At 43.2% G+C, this 15,968-nt stretch overlaps 1 protein-coding gene across 1 annotated transcript; it reads right to left on the bottom strand.

Annotated features, from left to right (window-relative positions):
- Positions 1–567: 567 nt before the first annotated feature.
- TXNIP (thioredoxin interacting protein) lies at positions 568–7,210 on the bottom strand. The gene is made up of 8 exons (XM_033136418.1): positions 6,765–7,210; positions 5,264–5,336; positions 5,009–5,156; positions 4,445–4,547; positions 3,883–4,139; positions 3,167–3,326; positions 2,719–2,870; positions 568–2,320 (listed from the first exon to the last, which is right to left on the bottom strand). The coding sequence occupies exons 1-8, from the start codon at positions 7,012–7,014 to the stop codon at positions 2,285–2,287; spliced, it is 1,179 nt and encodes a 392-aa protein (XP_032992309.1). The 5' UTR covers positions 7,015–7,210; the 3' UTR covers positions 568–2,284.
- Between the last annotated feature and the right edge of the window lie 8,758 nt (positions 7,211–15,968).

Here is a 15,968-nt window from a genome sequence, read left to right as displayed (position 1 = left end):
CCTTTCCCGTGGTTTGGATTTAACAGGGCCCCCGAGTCCATTTGAAATAGTCTTTTATGTTGTTGTTTGGTACTTTTGTTACATTAGTCTACCACCACAGTCCAAGCAGCTGAGGGCAGAACATATGGATACCTTTTATTACCACAAGCACCTTGAGGTAAGTTAAACCAAGTATCCCAAAATCACCACCCCTTGAGCATCATGGCAAGGTCAGAATTTGAATCCATACAACGCTGGCTCCCATTAGAAAACCCATTTCTTTATATGCCATCAGCTGTGATTCCTGCTGATGAGGTTGGACTAGATGACACTTTCGTGTCCCTTCCAGTTCTTTGAAGATGGGTTTTTGGTAGTTTTCATTCACATGAATTTAGAGATTTCCCTTCTACGATCCTGTTATATTCCATTCCCCATATGTATTGTGCAAATTAAGTGAATGCAAACCCACTTACAATTGCATGGTCACGTGCAGAATTTGAGGGTGTGGTGAGAAACTGACCACTACCAACCCCGCCACCTCCCTTCCCCTCCAGGAACGCCTAACCAGATAAAGCAAAGACACTGGCATTTCAGTTTTTGAACATTTATTAGAAATATGACCCCAAAAGGGGGATTCTGCAGAACTGCAGTAGTACAAAATATAATTAAATTTTCAAACCAGTACAAAATAAAGCAAAACAGAGCAACAAAATACACAATAGGAAAAAAAACATCAGTACACCCAAATTTATGTCCAACTGTCACTTATATAGTATCTTGTGACAAGATATCTGGGGTGACAAAATCTGGGATCAATTAACACTTTAGATATGCAGTGCTGTTTTTCAAAATCTGTTTAAAGAAAGTGCATTTTTCCATCAGTGGGGAATAAACCAAGTTATTTGCTGAAAAATATGGGGGTGGGGTGGGTGAAGAGCAGCCCAGAAATAGATATGCTTCCTTATTTTAGTTCACACAAGCCTAAAGCCATGCCCGATTTTATTCTGCTTGTGTCAGCTTTGTGGGGAAGTACAAAGCTGTTTGGCACCATTCAACGAAATGTATATAGAGACTGGTCTTTAGATATTGCTGGGCTTTTGATAACAAAGGAAGCAAGGGAATGCATGAGAAACCTCTCAAGAAGATGGTGGGGGGAAAGTGCTGCCCCCCCCCCGAGCCTCAGATTCTGCCCTTGCATCATTCAAGGCTGCCAACAACTTACCCCATACCCCAAATTATCAACATTGGTTTATAGTCACACAACACTAAAGATTCAAGGTAAGAAAAAATAGGCATATAGTGATTTTTCTCCCTTATACAATGTTTGCTTGTTTACATACTAAGGAGAACATAGACAAAAACAGTACAAAAACCACAGAAATTAAGTGCCACAAAAGTCCATTACAACAACACTTTTTTTTTAAATACAGAGGCTGTTTTAGAAAGCTAGACTTCAAAACAGTGTCTGAGTTGCTCGATAGGCAAACACAAAAGAACACAAAATTATTGCTTCATAAGAAGTTGGAGTTATTCTCCTTGGGGCTTTTTTTGCCCCTTTGGATGGAGTGTTTATTACAACCTAACACTTAACACCACCTGCTATACTTTTCTATTCTCACCTCATTCCTTCACTTAATGCTATTGAGAGAAAACCCCAATCCCATCCAGCATCTGCAGCAACACCTACCAACCTACCACTGTCCATCTAGCAACTCTCCCCACACATTTTCCCAAGTGTCCCAAAAATCAGGGTGTTAGGTTTTAAAACCTGAGAAAAGCACTTTTACTCAAAAAACCGTAAGAAACAAACTACCAAAAGCTTGCTTGTCCTATTGAAAAATCTTCAGACATACAACCTCATGTATCTAAATCACCACATTCAAAACAATTTTTGATCACAGATACAAATGGTCGTTGGTTGTCATTCAGTAGTATTTCTTCCAAACTGTTGATCTGTTGTCGGCCTTTCACCTCCCCTCATTCAGAAATGCCTGCCCTACCCTACAGTCCCATCTTGAAAGTTTCACTTCAGCATCTGGCTATAGGGGAGAGCTGAGGCCTGGGTCCACCACTAACCCACATAGCTTCTCTTGGCCTGTGGCAAGTACACAAAGGCATAAAGATGGCCATTCAATTCAGCTCCTTGCCGACAGTCTTCCACGAGACGTGCTGACACCATGAGGTCTTCCTTCCCTTTTCATCAGGGAATTTCTGCCTGGTGCATAATCTCTGTGAGTGCAATTGTTAAAAGTCCAGAAAAAGCTGGATAAAAGACAACTGCATAAATACGTCCTCTGATTGGTGCTCACTGGACATTGTTGTTGATAGTGCAAGGATCCACCTGGAAAAGAGGGAAGAACACAGGGTGTGTGTAAGATGAAGGTCTATCAGCTCCAGAAGTCAGCTTGAGAATATTCTGTACTATTTATTTGCATTACTATTTTTAATTGCAAGACCACCTTGGGGGACTTGGCAGAATGATCCCATATAAATGAAATTAATTTTAAGGGTTTGCAACTGGATCCATTCCCCTTCATGTAGACTGCAAAAGCTGAAGTTTGGAATAGAACCTACTTAAGCCACAGTGATATTCACAAAGCTTGCTTTGCATGGCTCTTCTTCAATGAACCCCACACCCCCATCTCTTCACCCTGGTTTTATTCCTACCACTTGCAAGCAGTGTTTATTGGTCTGTGCTGCAGTCACATTTTAATGTGTGACAAGTGTGGGATGTCTCACCTCTGTGTAGGTAGGCGGTGGCATGAACTTGAACTCTGGAGCATACATGAAGATGGGGCTGTCAAAGGAGTTGTCAAGCTCATCTAAAAGAGGGGTGGTGGGACTCTCCAGGCGGTGGTCTTCAGGGACAATGTCCAGGTAGCATGGAGGTGCTATATTGGAAAACAAACAGATACATGTCAGTCCACTCTTTTCTAAATCTATCAAATACTTCTGGTGCAATGTGTTTGGAGCAACAAGTATCTAAGTTGCTTATAGATACTTGATGGCATTTAGAAATCCTTGCTCTTCCCAGGTTCAAACTGAGTGGCAAGGCTGCTTCTTACCACCCACTTTCTAAAGCTCTCCAACCCCTGCAATTGTGTCCTTGCAGAGGCCCACCTTAACTCTTAACTAGAAGGCTACATTTTCAATAACAACAAAAAGGCAGCAGGGAAGCTCTGCTCACCTTCTGGGGCATCCGGGATGTTGAGGTCCACCCAGCTCATCTCGGAACTGGTCTGGCTGGCCATGCTAGAGCTTCGGCTGCCAATGCCGGAAGACTTGCTGCCAATGACGAGCGGCAACTCCAGGATGATCTTCTTGGAGCCTGGGACACTGACATAGATCTGAAAAAACCCAAGAAAATATGTGGTGAGATGTAATGTGGTACCTTCTTGAGAGAGATAATGGTCTGTTGGGGATGTGGGAAAAGGAGGGCTACTCCATGCCTACAGGGATGCGTTTCAGGACTTGAAAGCAGCTGTCATTAAATGCAAGATCTCTCAGACAGAAAATTTCAGAAGTATGGTCTTTTCTGTCTTGGCTTGCTGGGAATTAAGAGGTCAGCCACCTTGCAGTGAAGCTCTTTAATCCAGATCAAATGTCCTGTCCTTAAAGTTGTCAGGGGTTAAGTCTACTGGGATGTATCTCCCTTGGAAGTCTTAAGCCCAGGGGTAACTTAGCCAGTTTTGATAATGACGTAGGAAATGCCTTTTTAAAACATTTCAGGTGACAGCCTAGAATTCAAAATAGATTCTGAGGCTATGCAGTTCCCAGAATTCACCCCTGAATATGACCTCAGTGCTTGAATTCAGTAGGGATTCTGTAAGCCCTCAACAGAAGCCAAGAACAAGGAAGATTTGGCGTGGGGGGAGGGTAGGGTTGCCTTTCTAAGCCCCTCACCTGCAAGAAGTACTCCACACGCAGGATGTTGCAGCCTAGAATGGAAGGCTTGATCTTCTTGACCCGGAGGGTCTTGCCACGCCATGATTCAGACATGCCAGAGACAATGTGGTTGCCTCGGACGCATGAGAGCTTCTGAGAGAAGACCTTGGTCTGCCCATTGGCCAGGTAGGTGTGTTTGGCAACAATGGCTGCCTTGGGCATCACAATCCGAGAACAGGTGTTCTCAAAGTCGGCATTGATACATATGTCATCACCTGGTAAGAACAACAAGGAGAAGAAGTTTAGTTGTGGAAGACCTACAGAATTTGCCCATTGGAGCAGATCTTCATTGAGATCATTTAGGTGCCACATTTTTCAATGATGACTTTCCCTGCTTGCATCCAAGCTCCTCATTAAATCCCCAAACCACACATATATCTCTAGCCCTTGAACTATGCTTGGCTTGCCAGGAACAGCTAGCAGTTACAGGTCTGACTACTAACCATTTACATCATTTATTCTAATTTTCCACCCTTCCTCATCAACTCGTTTCCTGAAGAGGAAAGGAGCCAGGCCTCACCTTCGCAGAATCCTTTGCGGTCAATCCTGGCACTAACAGACACATGCCCATCAGGGATAAACATACAGGACACTTTCTTTTCCTTCTTGGCAGCTACAGGTGACTGAAAAGAAATGCACAAGAAGATATTGTTACATACATACATACATACATACATACAACATTGACTATTCCCAAAGTGTTGCTCCTGTCCATATGTACTATCTGTAGTCTCAGGAGTTCAGCCTTTGATACCTTGTCAGACCTTCAATCACCCCTTGAGTTATAATTAACGATTCACAAGTATCTTGCTTCAACAGATACTAAATGAGACAATTGGAATGATTTTATTGGAATGAGACTATTAATTTCAAGCTAAAGATGAACAGAGATGCATGTCTCTGTGAAGACTTTGAACCAACTGAACAGCAATTGGGAGAGGAGAATTCCAAATTCTGAAGCAAAGTTCACTAAGAAAATGCTGAAAGATGGCCAGTTTCAGATTAGCTGTGGCGCTAAATCTACCTAAGCTGATGACTGACAACTGACCAAAGCTATCAAAGGACAACCTCAAGTGGTAATTACCATCAGGTCTGGAGTGTTGACGTCAATTTGATCCATGACCTCAAAGCGCTTTTTTATAACTTGAGTCGGGAAGGATGGACGATCCAAGAAAGCCTTCACCCAATAGTCAACGCAGCCATATTTGCCCTTGAAAGTAGTACCAAGCGGCCTGAAAGAATACAAATGTCTCATTAGACAGAGAAAAGGCAGGCAGGCGGTGATAAATCCTGTATTTTAATACTAACATATCAGTAGCCATGTCTGGCCAATACCTACCCCTGAGGTAGCTCAAATCCAAACTTGTATTCGTAGGTGTTTCCGGGTCTCAGAATCACAGAACCATCCGCATCTAGGAAGACACCACAGAAAAAGAAAAAGGTGTTAGGCTTATAGGGAAAACATTTTATGTATTTTAAGATGACTAACAATGCAAGGCATTTTTTTATCAATGTCTGTGCACTTTCAAAAAATTAAGCAGGTAAGAGATTTAAGCTTGAGAGGTGCCTAAGGAATCCCCATGTTCTGTTTTACCAACATGCCAGCATTTCAAGAACTGCTGCTTTTGTCATCCTTAATACTAGATGCTCACACATGCAATTAAGGTCTCAACCATTAAAAAAAATTCAGGCTCCTTTCCTATCTGTGCGTCTGTCCAATTACAAATTACAAACCAAAACGTCCAAGTTACAGAAGCAAACAGTCTAAAGAATTTCACATCTTCCTGGCTCTCCTCACTTGCTCTGATCTTCAGCCAAGGTGACGACTATATCCCTCTCCCAGGGTGAGGGACTCCCCATACTGCTAGGCAATCACTACCTATTAATACATCCACTTCCAGAAGTCCCAGCTGGCTAGTTCCTTGCTGCACCAACTGTTGCTGGGACATACCGTACTCTTGCCTTTCCTCGGAAGTTTGCTTAGCAAGGGAACTACAATGATTTGAAGTTGCCGCTGGCCCTTTATTCAGAGGTGACCCATCACCCTGGACCCTTTGTTCAACACCCTACTAGTTCTCTGCTTTAGGTTATTCCCAAACCTGAAAATTATCTCTCTCTTCTCTGCTGGCGCCTATTTGATGCTAATCTTTTGCTTGCATCCCAGACCTGCAAGGCTGCAATCTTAGAAGGGCTTACTTGGTAATCAAGCCCCATCAAGCTTATGGGGACTTAGTTCCAAGTAAACACACACAGGACTGGGATGCAAGTTTTCCATTCCCATCCCATTCTGAGCCTGTGCTAGGTTTCAAACCTAGACAGAGCACCCAGAAAACACAGGAAGATGCTGTACCTAGTACAAAAAAGACTGCACCCAAAAGCCAGTTGAAACAAGAAAAAGCAGAACTAGACCAAGTATTTAGAGCCAAGTATATATACGCCACTGAAGAGGACACAACCAACCAACTCATTAACTTTGCACACAGAAGTGTCCCAAGTTCAAGCCCCATCAGCATCTCCAAGCAAGGCTGGAAGAGACCCCAGCCCGAGACCTTGGAGAGCCACTGCTGCCCATCCATGTAGACAAACTGAGCTAGAGGAATCATTGGTTGACTCTGTATAAGGCAGCCTTTATTTATGTTCCTAAATAAAGCCAAAGGTGCCAGCCTAAGTCTCCTTACCCCACAGTCAAGTCCCCATGCATAGGACCAGGCTGCAAAAGCTACCCACTAGTTGGGACTCCTCAAAATTCCAGGAAGGGCTTTCAATTCTTTTGCAAAAGCGGAGACGCAAAACACACAGAGACGCCCCCCCACCCCACCCCCCAAGACCATGATGCTCACCAGCTGGATGGTCGTCCAGGGTGAGGACATCTTCATAGCGAAGGTATTCCATCTCCTGCTTGCACTGCTGGGGCCCTTTGATCCACAGGACCTTGGCCACCCCGCAAGCCAGAACTTTGACCCGGGTGACCCGGGTGACTTCGGCCACCTCCACCACGACACGGCCAGCCACCTTGTCCCCGCTGCTGTAGACTTTGTCAGGCTCGCTGAAGGCCACCTCGAAGGTCTTGATCTTCTTGAACATCACCATGGTGACCCAACTGTTATTAGTATTCGCAGGCAAAGCAAATAGGGTCAAAGTGGGCTGAGTTCCGAAAAGCTTAGCTTTTGTGCCCAGAAATATTTTAAGGGGACAAAATTGAAAAGACAATTTTTTTTTTTACACAAGTTTGCCCCCTTTGTCTTCTCGAAATAAAAGGAATAATAGTCAAATGGAGTGCTAAGAATCTCCTGCCTCCTCTCTGTCCCAAGCCTGCCTCGGCTATTGGCACCGTCATCCGGATGCGGCCGTTTTATATGCAGCCCACACCCACCTTCCCCCTCCTTTACGCTGTTGATCTCAGGCAGCTCCATGCGGCCGGCTCGTGTACCCTCGTGCTGCCCTCGTGCACAGCGCTCCGATTGGTCGGTTCGCCGTGTTTACAGTCCCGGCGACCAATCGGAGGCCGGCCTGCGGCGCGTGGACAGTGTGTGTAGAAGAGATGCCGACTGTAAGAAAAAAAATGAGAAACAGGCGGTTGGGAGGAGAGGGGTGGGGGGAAGTAGGAGAGCGGAGTGGCAAGCGAGTAGCCAATCGAGAGGCAAGAATGGGGGAGAAAAAAGCGCCGCTAGCCAACGAGGCGCGGAGGGCGGGATTTAGCGCAGTTGTAGTAGCTGTGAGGAGTTTCGCTTAAGCGGGGTGTGTGAGGGAAATTTTGCTTAGGTTATTCAGGGATGTATTGCACATCTCTCTCTCTATGTATTGATTACCTTCTCTGCCAAGTTATGCAAGGGGAACTCCAAGCCTGCACCCATCAGACCTCAATATGCCCCATTACTTTGGATAAAGGGAGGAAGGAACTAATCGCTTCATAAACTTTTTAATTAGCTGTGAGGAGAAAATATTTATGTTTCCTTTCAATATTTACATGTTTCGTTTTTTCTTTTACAAAGCACAACCAGTGCTAAAAGATATTAAAAGGGGCTTGTGAGCAAATATTTTAAAATTCTTGAAAGAGCATGGGGGTGACAGTTGAACATTCTCCCAAAAAGTGTTTCCTTAGAGTTTTAGTTTACAAAGCTTGTGGCTCAAGCAGCATGTCACTAATCCAGCCCCCCCAAATAATAATAATAATAATAGGAGATTAAATTGGCAAAGGAAAATTGAAGGGACAGTTTTAAAAAGGAGAAGCCCAAATTGGATCTGACCGTCATCTCAAGATGGTCTTGGAAATCCAAAAACATTTCTCAGAATGTGAAAGAGAAATTGAAAGAATATAAGCAAATGCTAACCAAGGTTAAAAGGAACATGAACAGTTAAAATTAGATTTAAATGGCAGATCCAGTGCCCCAAGCATAAAAAACTGAAGTTCTTAAAAAAGTTACAGGCTAGTAAAATTGGTGTTTATTACACAAAAGTGTGGCAGATCCAACTAATCTTTAATTCCTAAAATGTAGCATTTAGTCATGCTTAGAAGTTCTGATTTCCTTTGAAGCATACATTTATGTAAAAACTCAAGTGTTTGCAAATAAACAGAAATACCAATTTGTGTGGCACACACGTACTTTAATTCACTACACTCACACTCCATTACAACTACTTTACTTTGGGAATGGCCCTTTTCCTAAGAGAAATGCTGCTCGATCACATCCTTTACATTGAAAAAACTTCCAACCTTGTCCACAAATATGATGCTTTGTCTTATTTTTCCAGCTGCGTGCACACCACACATTTAAAGCGTGCACACACACACACACACACACACACACACACACACATCATGGGAACTGTTGTTTGTTAAGATTGCTGGGAATTGCAGCTCTGAGGTATAAACTACAGTTCCTAGGATTCGGGGGTGGAGGGGAAAGTGTGCTTAAAACTTTTGGTGCATACGCAGAAGAGTCAACCTTAGCTGGTCTCAGCTGGGTCAGTCTGCATCTCAGTTGCTGCTTTGTTAGTTTTCTCTCGGGCGTCAAATGCATTCTGCAAATGTCAAAGAAGTTTTTGCCCTGTTACAGGCTTACGGCCAGCGGTGCTTGCAATCCAAGGCACGTTCCAGAAATAGTATCCTTCTCAAGTACTCTCTTCTCTGCCAGACTGCTTTTAACCTTTGGCTCCCTGACCTCAATTCGGCCATAAGCATAGCACAGTGTTCCTGAAGGCACGCTGAAGGAAATAACAATAGGGTTTGCGTGTTTCGAGCCACACACACCCAAGATCACATCTTCGAATTCTGTGTTAATTAATCTAGATCTCCCATCACCCAACTGGGGCCCTCTGGATGTTTTGGACTATAACTTCCATCAGCCTCAGCCAGCATGTAATCCAAAATGTCAGGATGGCATCTAGAACACTGTTTTCTTTAAAATATATTGTGGGAAGTCCTAGGGTTCCTTAGAAACATATATGGGGCTACTGAATGTGAAGACTTATCATGGCTGACAAGCTTCCCTGAAATATGCTGCTTGGTCATCCCACTACTGCACCATACTTCTGTTGGAAGGCATCATCATCATCACACAGGGCTGTTGAGCATGTGCTAAATTCAGCTGCACTCTCAGTTCACAATAGTGAGGCCCCCAGGCTTGTGCAGGATGGGGGCAGCTGGGTACATTTGCCCCAGGCCTCGGAGGGCTCAGCTAGCTGTGGGCTGGGGGCCTGCCAGAGACCGGCTGCTTTTTTGTTTGCGTTTATAACTTAATTCTAACAAGACTCCTGCCCCAGGCCCTAGAAGCCCTCAGTTCCATGTGAATTGACTGATATGCTTCCATCTTCTGCAGAGCAAAGCTGTCCCACGACAGCTAGCAGGCAAGTCACTGTGGTAAGAGTTCCCTTGAGATATAATATAAAAGCAAACATCCAAGTGGTTAGGAATTGTTGGATTTATAGGGAGTTGGACTGGATGATCTCTTGGGGACTCTCCAACTCTGCGGTTATGTGCTTCTGTTGCATTGCCAGCTCCGCAGTTCTCACTTTTGTGTTTCCATTGTCTTGCTTAGAAACAAACTCAGTGCCTCCTTATGCAGCAGAATCATTGACTGAAATGTAAGCAACCATACTGTTAAGTACTCAGCTAGGATAAGAGGCAGAGTCAGCGTTAGTTCCAAATGTCCTTTATTATTAACAACGGAACTAGAACTCAAGAACAACCCATGCTGCGTGAGAGCCTGCCCGAGCCAGACTGACCCACTGTCGCCTAAAAACTGTGTTCAGAGAAAAGAGTCCTTAGTTAGCTTGTTTCTGATAGGAGTGTTCGCCCTCCTAGCTCTTCTGTAATTGGCTAGGTCGCGCCAGGAGGTGGACGCTGTAAGGTGGTTGAACAGCTCCTATTGGTTCCCATACATAACACATACCCAAAACAGGATTTCAGGTCAGATTGGAAAAGGAACTTCATTTTTATTCCATAACAAATAGGAAGAAATTGATAATACAGGCTTGGACTTCAACTGACTAGTCTTTTATTTGTTTGTTTGTTTGTTTGTTTTTATTGATTACTTGGATTTGTAGCCTACTGTTCCTGCCAAATGAGCCCAAGGCAGCAAACAACAAGTGAGAAAACAATAAGAGCAATTCCAATACAGTCACAGACGGGGACATTTCTCAACTTACTTGTTGAAAGTGAAAAGTTTTCAGCAGGTACCAAAAAGACAACAGAAGACAGCACCTGTCTAATATCCAGGGAGAGGAAATTCCCCAGGGTGGGTGCCACAACACTAAAGCCCCACTTTCTACATTGTATGGAATCCAGACCTCCTGATAAGACAGCATTTGCAGAGGAGTGCAGTGATCAACTGGGTATTTAAGGGATGAGATGATCTCTAAAGTATCCTGGTACCAAGCTGCATAGGGCTTTATTCGCCAAAACTAGCACCTTGAACTTAGCCTTCAACTGCAGGGTAACATGTTGGCGATATTCTGCCCCAATGAATCATCGAGCTGCCACATTTTGCACCAGCTGCAGGTTCCACACCAACCTCAAGGGCAACCCCACAGAGTACATTGCAGTAATCCAGTTATTATTAAATGCAGTTATGAAAAAAATTACATGTGGCTGTGGGAAGACAGCTGTTATTTGCCGTTCGTACTTGACAGATGTACGGGGCTGGAAAGGCAAATTTTATACTTGTCACAATGCAGAAGGTGAATATTCACTCCTTTCTAGAGCTTCTGGTACTTTCTGTTATTTCCCCCCTTCCATCCAATCTGGAATGCCAGAGAGAGAGATCCCAGCTGCTGAAGTGCATTCTTTTGGCAACTGTTTTTCCTTGTGTTTTTCCTGTTAACAAATACCCTTCTGGTCTGTTTACACAAAATATAAATATATAGCCATATAAGGTTTCCTTGACACAATAAACGGCTCCTACTAAAGCCTGCTAAAGGGATCTGCTCTGCTTGGAAGTCAAATTGTTCTCCAAAAATCTCCTACTCATTGTGGATAGGAGGGGGTAAGCAATTCAAAGGACTGAGAATATGATTTTTCTATTTCAGGACTGGGTGCAATGAGGGAAAGGTCATCTTTAACGGATTTGCAAACAATAAGGTCAAACTGGACATAATATTATATACATCTTTCCATTTACTCTGCATGCTTTTTCAGAATCCAAATAGTTGCAGGGGACAAGGTTGATAATTATTGAGATTGCAGCAGGCAGAGAAATGTAGCTTTCACCCCCTTGCAATGGTTTGGATGAAAATACTGGAATGTGCCAAACTGACCTGAATAAAGAACTGAAAGCAGGGGTTTCTCCTTGTTAGATTGTGGACACTCATAATATGCAATGCCTATTCAACATCTTCCTTAAAGTTGTCTACACAAGTAATTAGATTTATATGCAAGATGGAACGTTTTGGTCCGGTTCCTATTAGAAAAGATGTTCAGAGACTTATTTTCCACTCCACCCTTCCTTCTTACTATCTAACTCTTCTTCAAACACTCTCACCTATCTGAAGACAACAGGATCTTTGCCTATGGCACTGGCTGGATAACTGTGGAATTTATTACAGAATGCCAGGGAACTTAGATGGTAAGATATGTTAGGAAAACTTGCAACATTTTTTTTTTAAAAAAAAACTGAGATAGGCTGGAGGAAGTTAGGAGCCTATATTTTCAGTTAGGGTAGGAAATCTAATATTCTTTTTATCAATGCAATTAAACTGCTGTTTGCACAAATTATTTTGTTGATGGAATTTGCCCCTTAGCGGTTATTTATAACTAGCCAGCATGACCAAATGGTTTGAGTAAGGGTGAAAGCTGTATTATAAATTGTGCATTGCCTCTACCATCTCCAAGTCTGTTCCAAACTGATGCTTGTGGACATTTACTGATATTGCTAGCTTAATGTTTTGGAAAAGGCAAGATTGCTTACTCAGATATTGTCAAGCCAAAAGGATAAAAAAAATCACAAGACAATTAAGGCTGTCGTGGTGCACCACGTGAGAGGGAGAAAGGCAGATCATCCCCTTCATGTGAACCAGATCCCTTCTGGGTTCAAAGAAGAAAAACTTTCACAGAGTGGAGGAGCAGGGGACATTCTCTAGTGCTAGTCCTTATTTGATGCCTGCAGGAGGAGCGGTACTAACAGTGCTTGCTTCAGCGGTTTGGGGGTGCTTTGGGCATGACCGCCATAGTTGGCCTCTCTAGCCTGGAAGAGGTGGGGACATGTAAACTGAGAATTCATAAGGCCACATCACATCTTGGATATTCTGTTAGGTAGCACTGTTGTCATAGCACTGTTAGAGTGGAGAGCCCTCTGCTGGTCTCATCCAGCATTGCCATCCCTCTGGAGCCAGTTTTGAGTTCATGATATGTATTTGTATCCCTCTTTTCCAGTAGCATGCTGGAGGAAGCTAACAAAATACCATTGCTCAAAATCTTTGAAACAATTCAGTACAAATTAATAGCAAACATAAGGAACACCATGATGACTTCAGGATTAGATTACTGCAACACACTCTATGTGAAGCTTCCCTTGCACCTGCGGTTAGTCCAAAATGCTGCAGCATGATTGCTAACAGGAGTAAGACTCTGTCAACATAAACACCTCTGCTCAGAGATCTGCACTGGTTGTTCATTTGCTTCTCAGGCCAAAGTCAAGGTGTTACTATCAGTATATGAAGACCTGAACAATTTGGGACCAGTTTACTTCTAGGATCGCCTTACACTTCTTGTTGTTCAGTCGTTCAGTCGTGTCCGACTCTTCGTGACCCCATGGACCAGAGCATGCCAGGCACGCCTATCTTTCACTGCCTTCCGCAGTTTGGCCAAACTCATGCCAGTCGCTTCGAGAACACTGTCCAACCATCTCGTCCTCTGTTGTCACCTTCTCCTTGTGCCCTCCATCTTTCCCAACATCAGGGTCTTTTCCAGAGAGTCTTCTCATGAGGTGGCCAAAGTACTGGAGCCTCAACTTCAGGATCTGCCCTTCCAGTGAGCACTCAGGGCTGATTTCTTTAAGGATGGATAAATTTGATCTTTTTGCAGTCCATAGGACTCTCAAGAGTCTCCTCCAGCACCATAATTCAAAAGCATCAATTCTTCGGCGATCAGCCTTCTTTATGGTTCAGCTCTCACTTCCGTACATTACTACTAGGAAAACCATAGCTTTAACTATACGGACCTTTGTCGGCAAGGTGATGTCTCTGCTTTTTAAGATGCTGTCTAGGTTTGTCATTGCTTTCCTCCCAAGAAGCAGGCGTCTTTTAATTTCGGGACTGTACATGCCCAAATGATTGCTTCAGCCTGCAGAGCTAGCACTGGTACAGTGCCACATAATACTTGTGCTGCGCTTGTAAGAAATTTTTTAGTATGGCAGCACCTACACGTTATAGCTTCCTGCCCATTAACATCAGGCTTTCATTGTACTCTTTTCAATGCTTGCTAAAGATATTTTTGTTCAGGCAAACCTATCCAGATACACAAAATCTGAGATTAAACACATGACTTTTTAGCCCATTCTTGATTTTAATTACCGTATTTTCTGGCATATAAGACTGGGCGTATAAGACGACCTCCAACTTTTCCAGTTAAAATATAGAGTTTGAGATATACTCGACTGCAGATTCTCCACCCGGCGTATAAGACGATCCCCAACTTTTGAGAAGATTTTCCTGGATTAAATAGTAGTCTTATACGCCAGAATATACAGTATATTTTGAATGTTTTAAAGTACCTGCGTTTTACTGTTTTTATCAGTAATTCTACTGTTATATTTATATTTTTTGTGATCAAGCAGCATATAAATTTTGTTAAATAAATAAATGCAGCATCGCATCCAGAACTATCATAGGCATTGGAGAGGCAGGAAGGTAATTCTATCAAGCTCCTTTCTATCAGAATCAAACCAGCTATCTTTCAGAAGAACCATGTGTCATTTCTGACCCCTCTAGCCCAATGTTATGTTCTCTCCTGCAGTGGTGCAGCATGGTTTGCCGGTGCCCAGGGCAGGGCAAGTGTTGCGCCCCCCCCCAAGTGAACTGGGCAGCTGGAGTGGAGGCATGCTTGCACTCTTGCACTCTGCTGAAATAGCAGGACTCCACCAAATCCTACGGCCTCTCTTCTGGTAGGTCTCAAATACAGGATTACACCTTCAGTGATGCAGCATAATTATGTTTAGCATTATATGCAGTGTTCAGAGTATGAGTGCTTCACAGGCTGGGCACATGAAAAATACATTCAAAATGCAGCTAAATGTTTCTTTTTCTCAATTCGGATCAAATATGGCTTGAGGAAACTGCCTCAAAATGCAGTCTTTCATAAGGGCATGATAGATACAGATATATATGGATTGTGGCTGGTGTGTACACTACTTCCCAGACCTGTGGTGGGAGTGTACTGCATGCAGAGTCAACGGGAACATGTACACAGGCACGTAATTATCTTGAAATCTTTACAACCACCCTTTAAGTTAGGTCACTCTTATTATCTCCATGTTGCAGAAGGGAGGAAGGGCTGTAGTGGAGATTGCAGTTTGCCTAGGGCTACGTAATGAGTTCATGACAGAAGTACCGGTAAACGTTGAAACCCAGGGTCTTCTTTAGCTCCAGCAGCTAAATTCCATAAATTTGACATTAATTTGTTTTGCTTCATCCATTTCTGCCTGCATGTCAAGACTTTCTTTGCTACTACAAACAATAGAAACTTATGCTTTTAAAATTTCAGACTTGAGATTCACAGAAAAATGCAAATAACCTCATGGGTAGCCTACCAGTTTCTATTCAATCAACAAGCAAACCCCCAGAGATCCATTTGGTTGATTTATCTGGTGATTTTTCTTTCTTTTATCCCAGATCTTAGGAGTGCAGAATGTACTTGATGTGCATCTTCTTTCCCCCCTGGAAATAATTGTACGATTTAAACTTTCAACTCTGTATCCCAAACAAAAGGTGGTAAATTTATCATGTGCAGCCTAATGTGTTTTTATGTCCCAAAATTACAATATCCCAGATACACCTCTGTGAGACAGAGGTCTCAGATGACCTGTTCTTTTGAGCATTCATTCTCATTTGTTTGAGAGGTTAGACAATGTTGCTTAAAGCAGATGTTATCCCACAATTCCCAGTGCATTTTTCCACCACTTATTGCAAAATAATAACAAATTTCTTCACGACGATGTTTGTTGTGTGTTAGTATTTTGCTTGTATTTTGGTTAAAAGGAAGATGGCTCCTTAACTGGTAGGGTTCACATAGTGGAAGTGTGAGAAAACAAAGAGTTTGGTAAGCCTCCCTCCCTCAGTGAGGTGCACTGAGCTAGCTAAGCCTGGCAGGACATCATATTCTATGGTCTTAACCGCTTCATGCTTTAAAGCACGTTGGTTATGTGAGGCTGGATATCCCACAAAAATTTGGCAAAAGCACAAGAAATACTGTATTGCTTTTATTGATGAAGCCTGCCCTCTAGAGGTCATTGGTTTGTTTGCAGGGGGTTTACACACCTTCCCATTAATCATTTGTTCACCCCACACTTTCCCATGCATATTGCCATCATGTCCAAACAGCAAAAAGTCCC

The sequence above is a fragment of the Lacerta agilis genome, chromosome 17, assembly GCF_009819535.1.
Source record: "Lacerta agilis isolate rLacAgi1 chromosome 17, rLacAgi1.pri, whole genome shotgun sequence".
NCBI classification, from domain to species: Eukaryota; Metazoa; Chordata; class Lepidosauria; order Squamata; family Lacertidae; genus Lacerta; species Lacerta agilis.
This window is presented reverse-complemented; position numbering and strand designations above follow the sequence as displayed.

Excerpts from the sequence above, each read along its gene's own strand:
- TXNIP (XM_033136418.1), bottom strand. The coding sequence starts at position 7,014 with ATGGTGATGTTCAAGAAGATCAAGACCTTCGAGGTGGCCTTCAGCGAG. Across the intron at positions 5,157-5,263 it reads GGATTTGAGCTACCTCAGGG|GCCGCTTGGTACTACTTTCA; the intron begins GTAGGTATTGGC and ends GTATTCTTTCAG. Across the intron at positions 2,321-2,718 it reads CACCGCCTACCTACACAGAG|GTGGATCCTTGCACTATCAA; the intron begins GTGAGACATCCC and ends CCTCTTTTCCAG.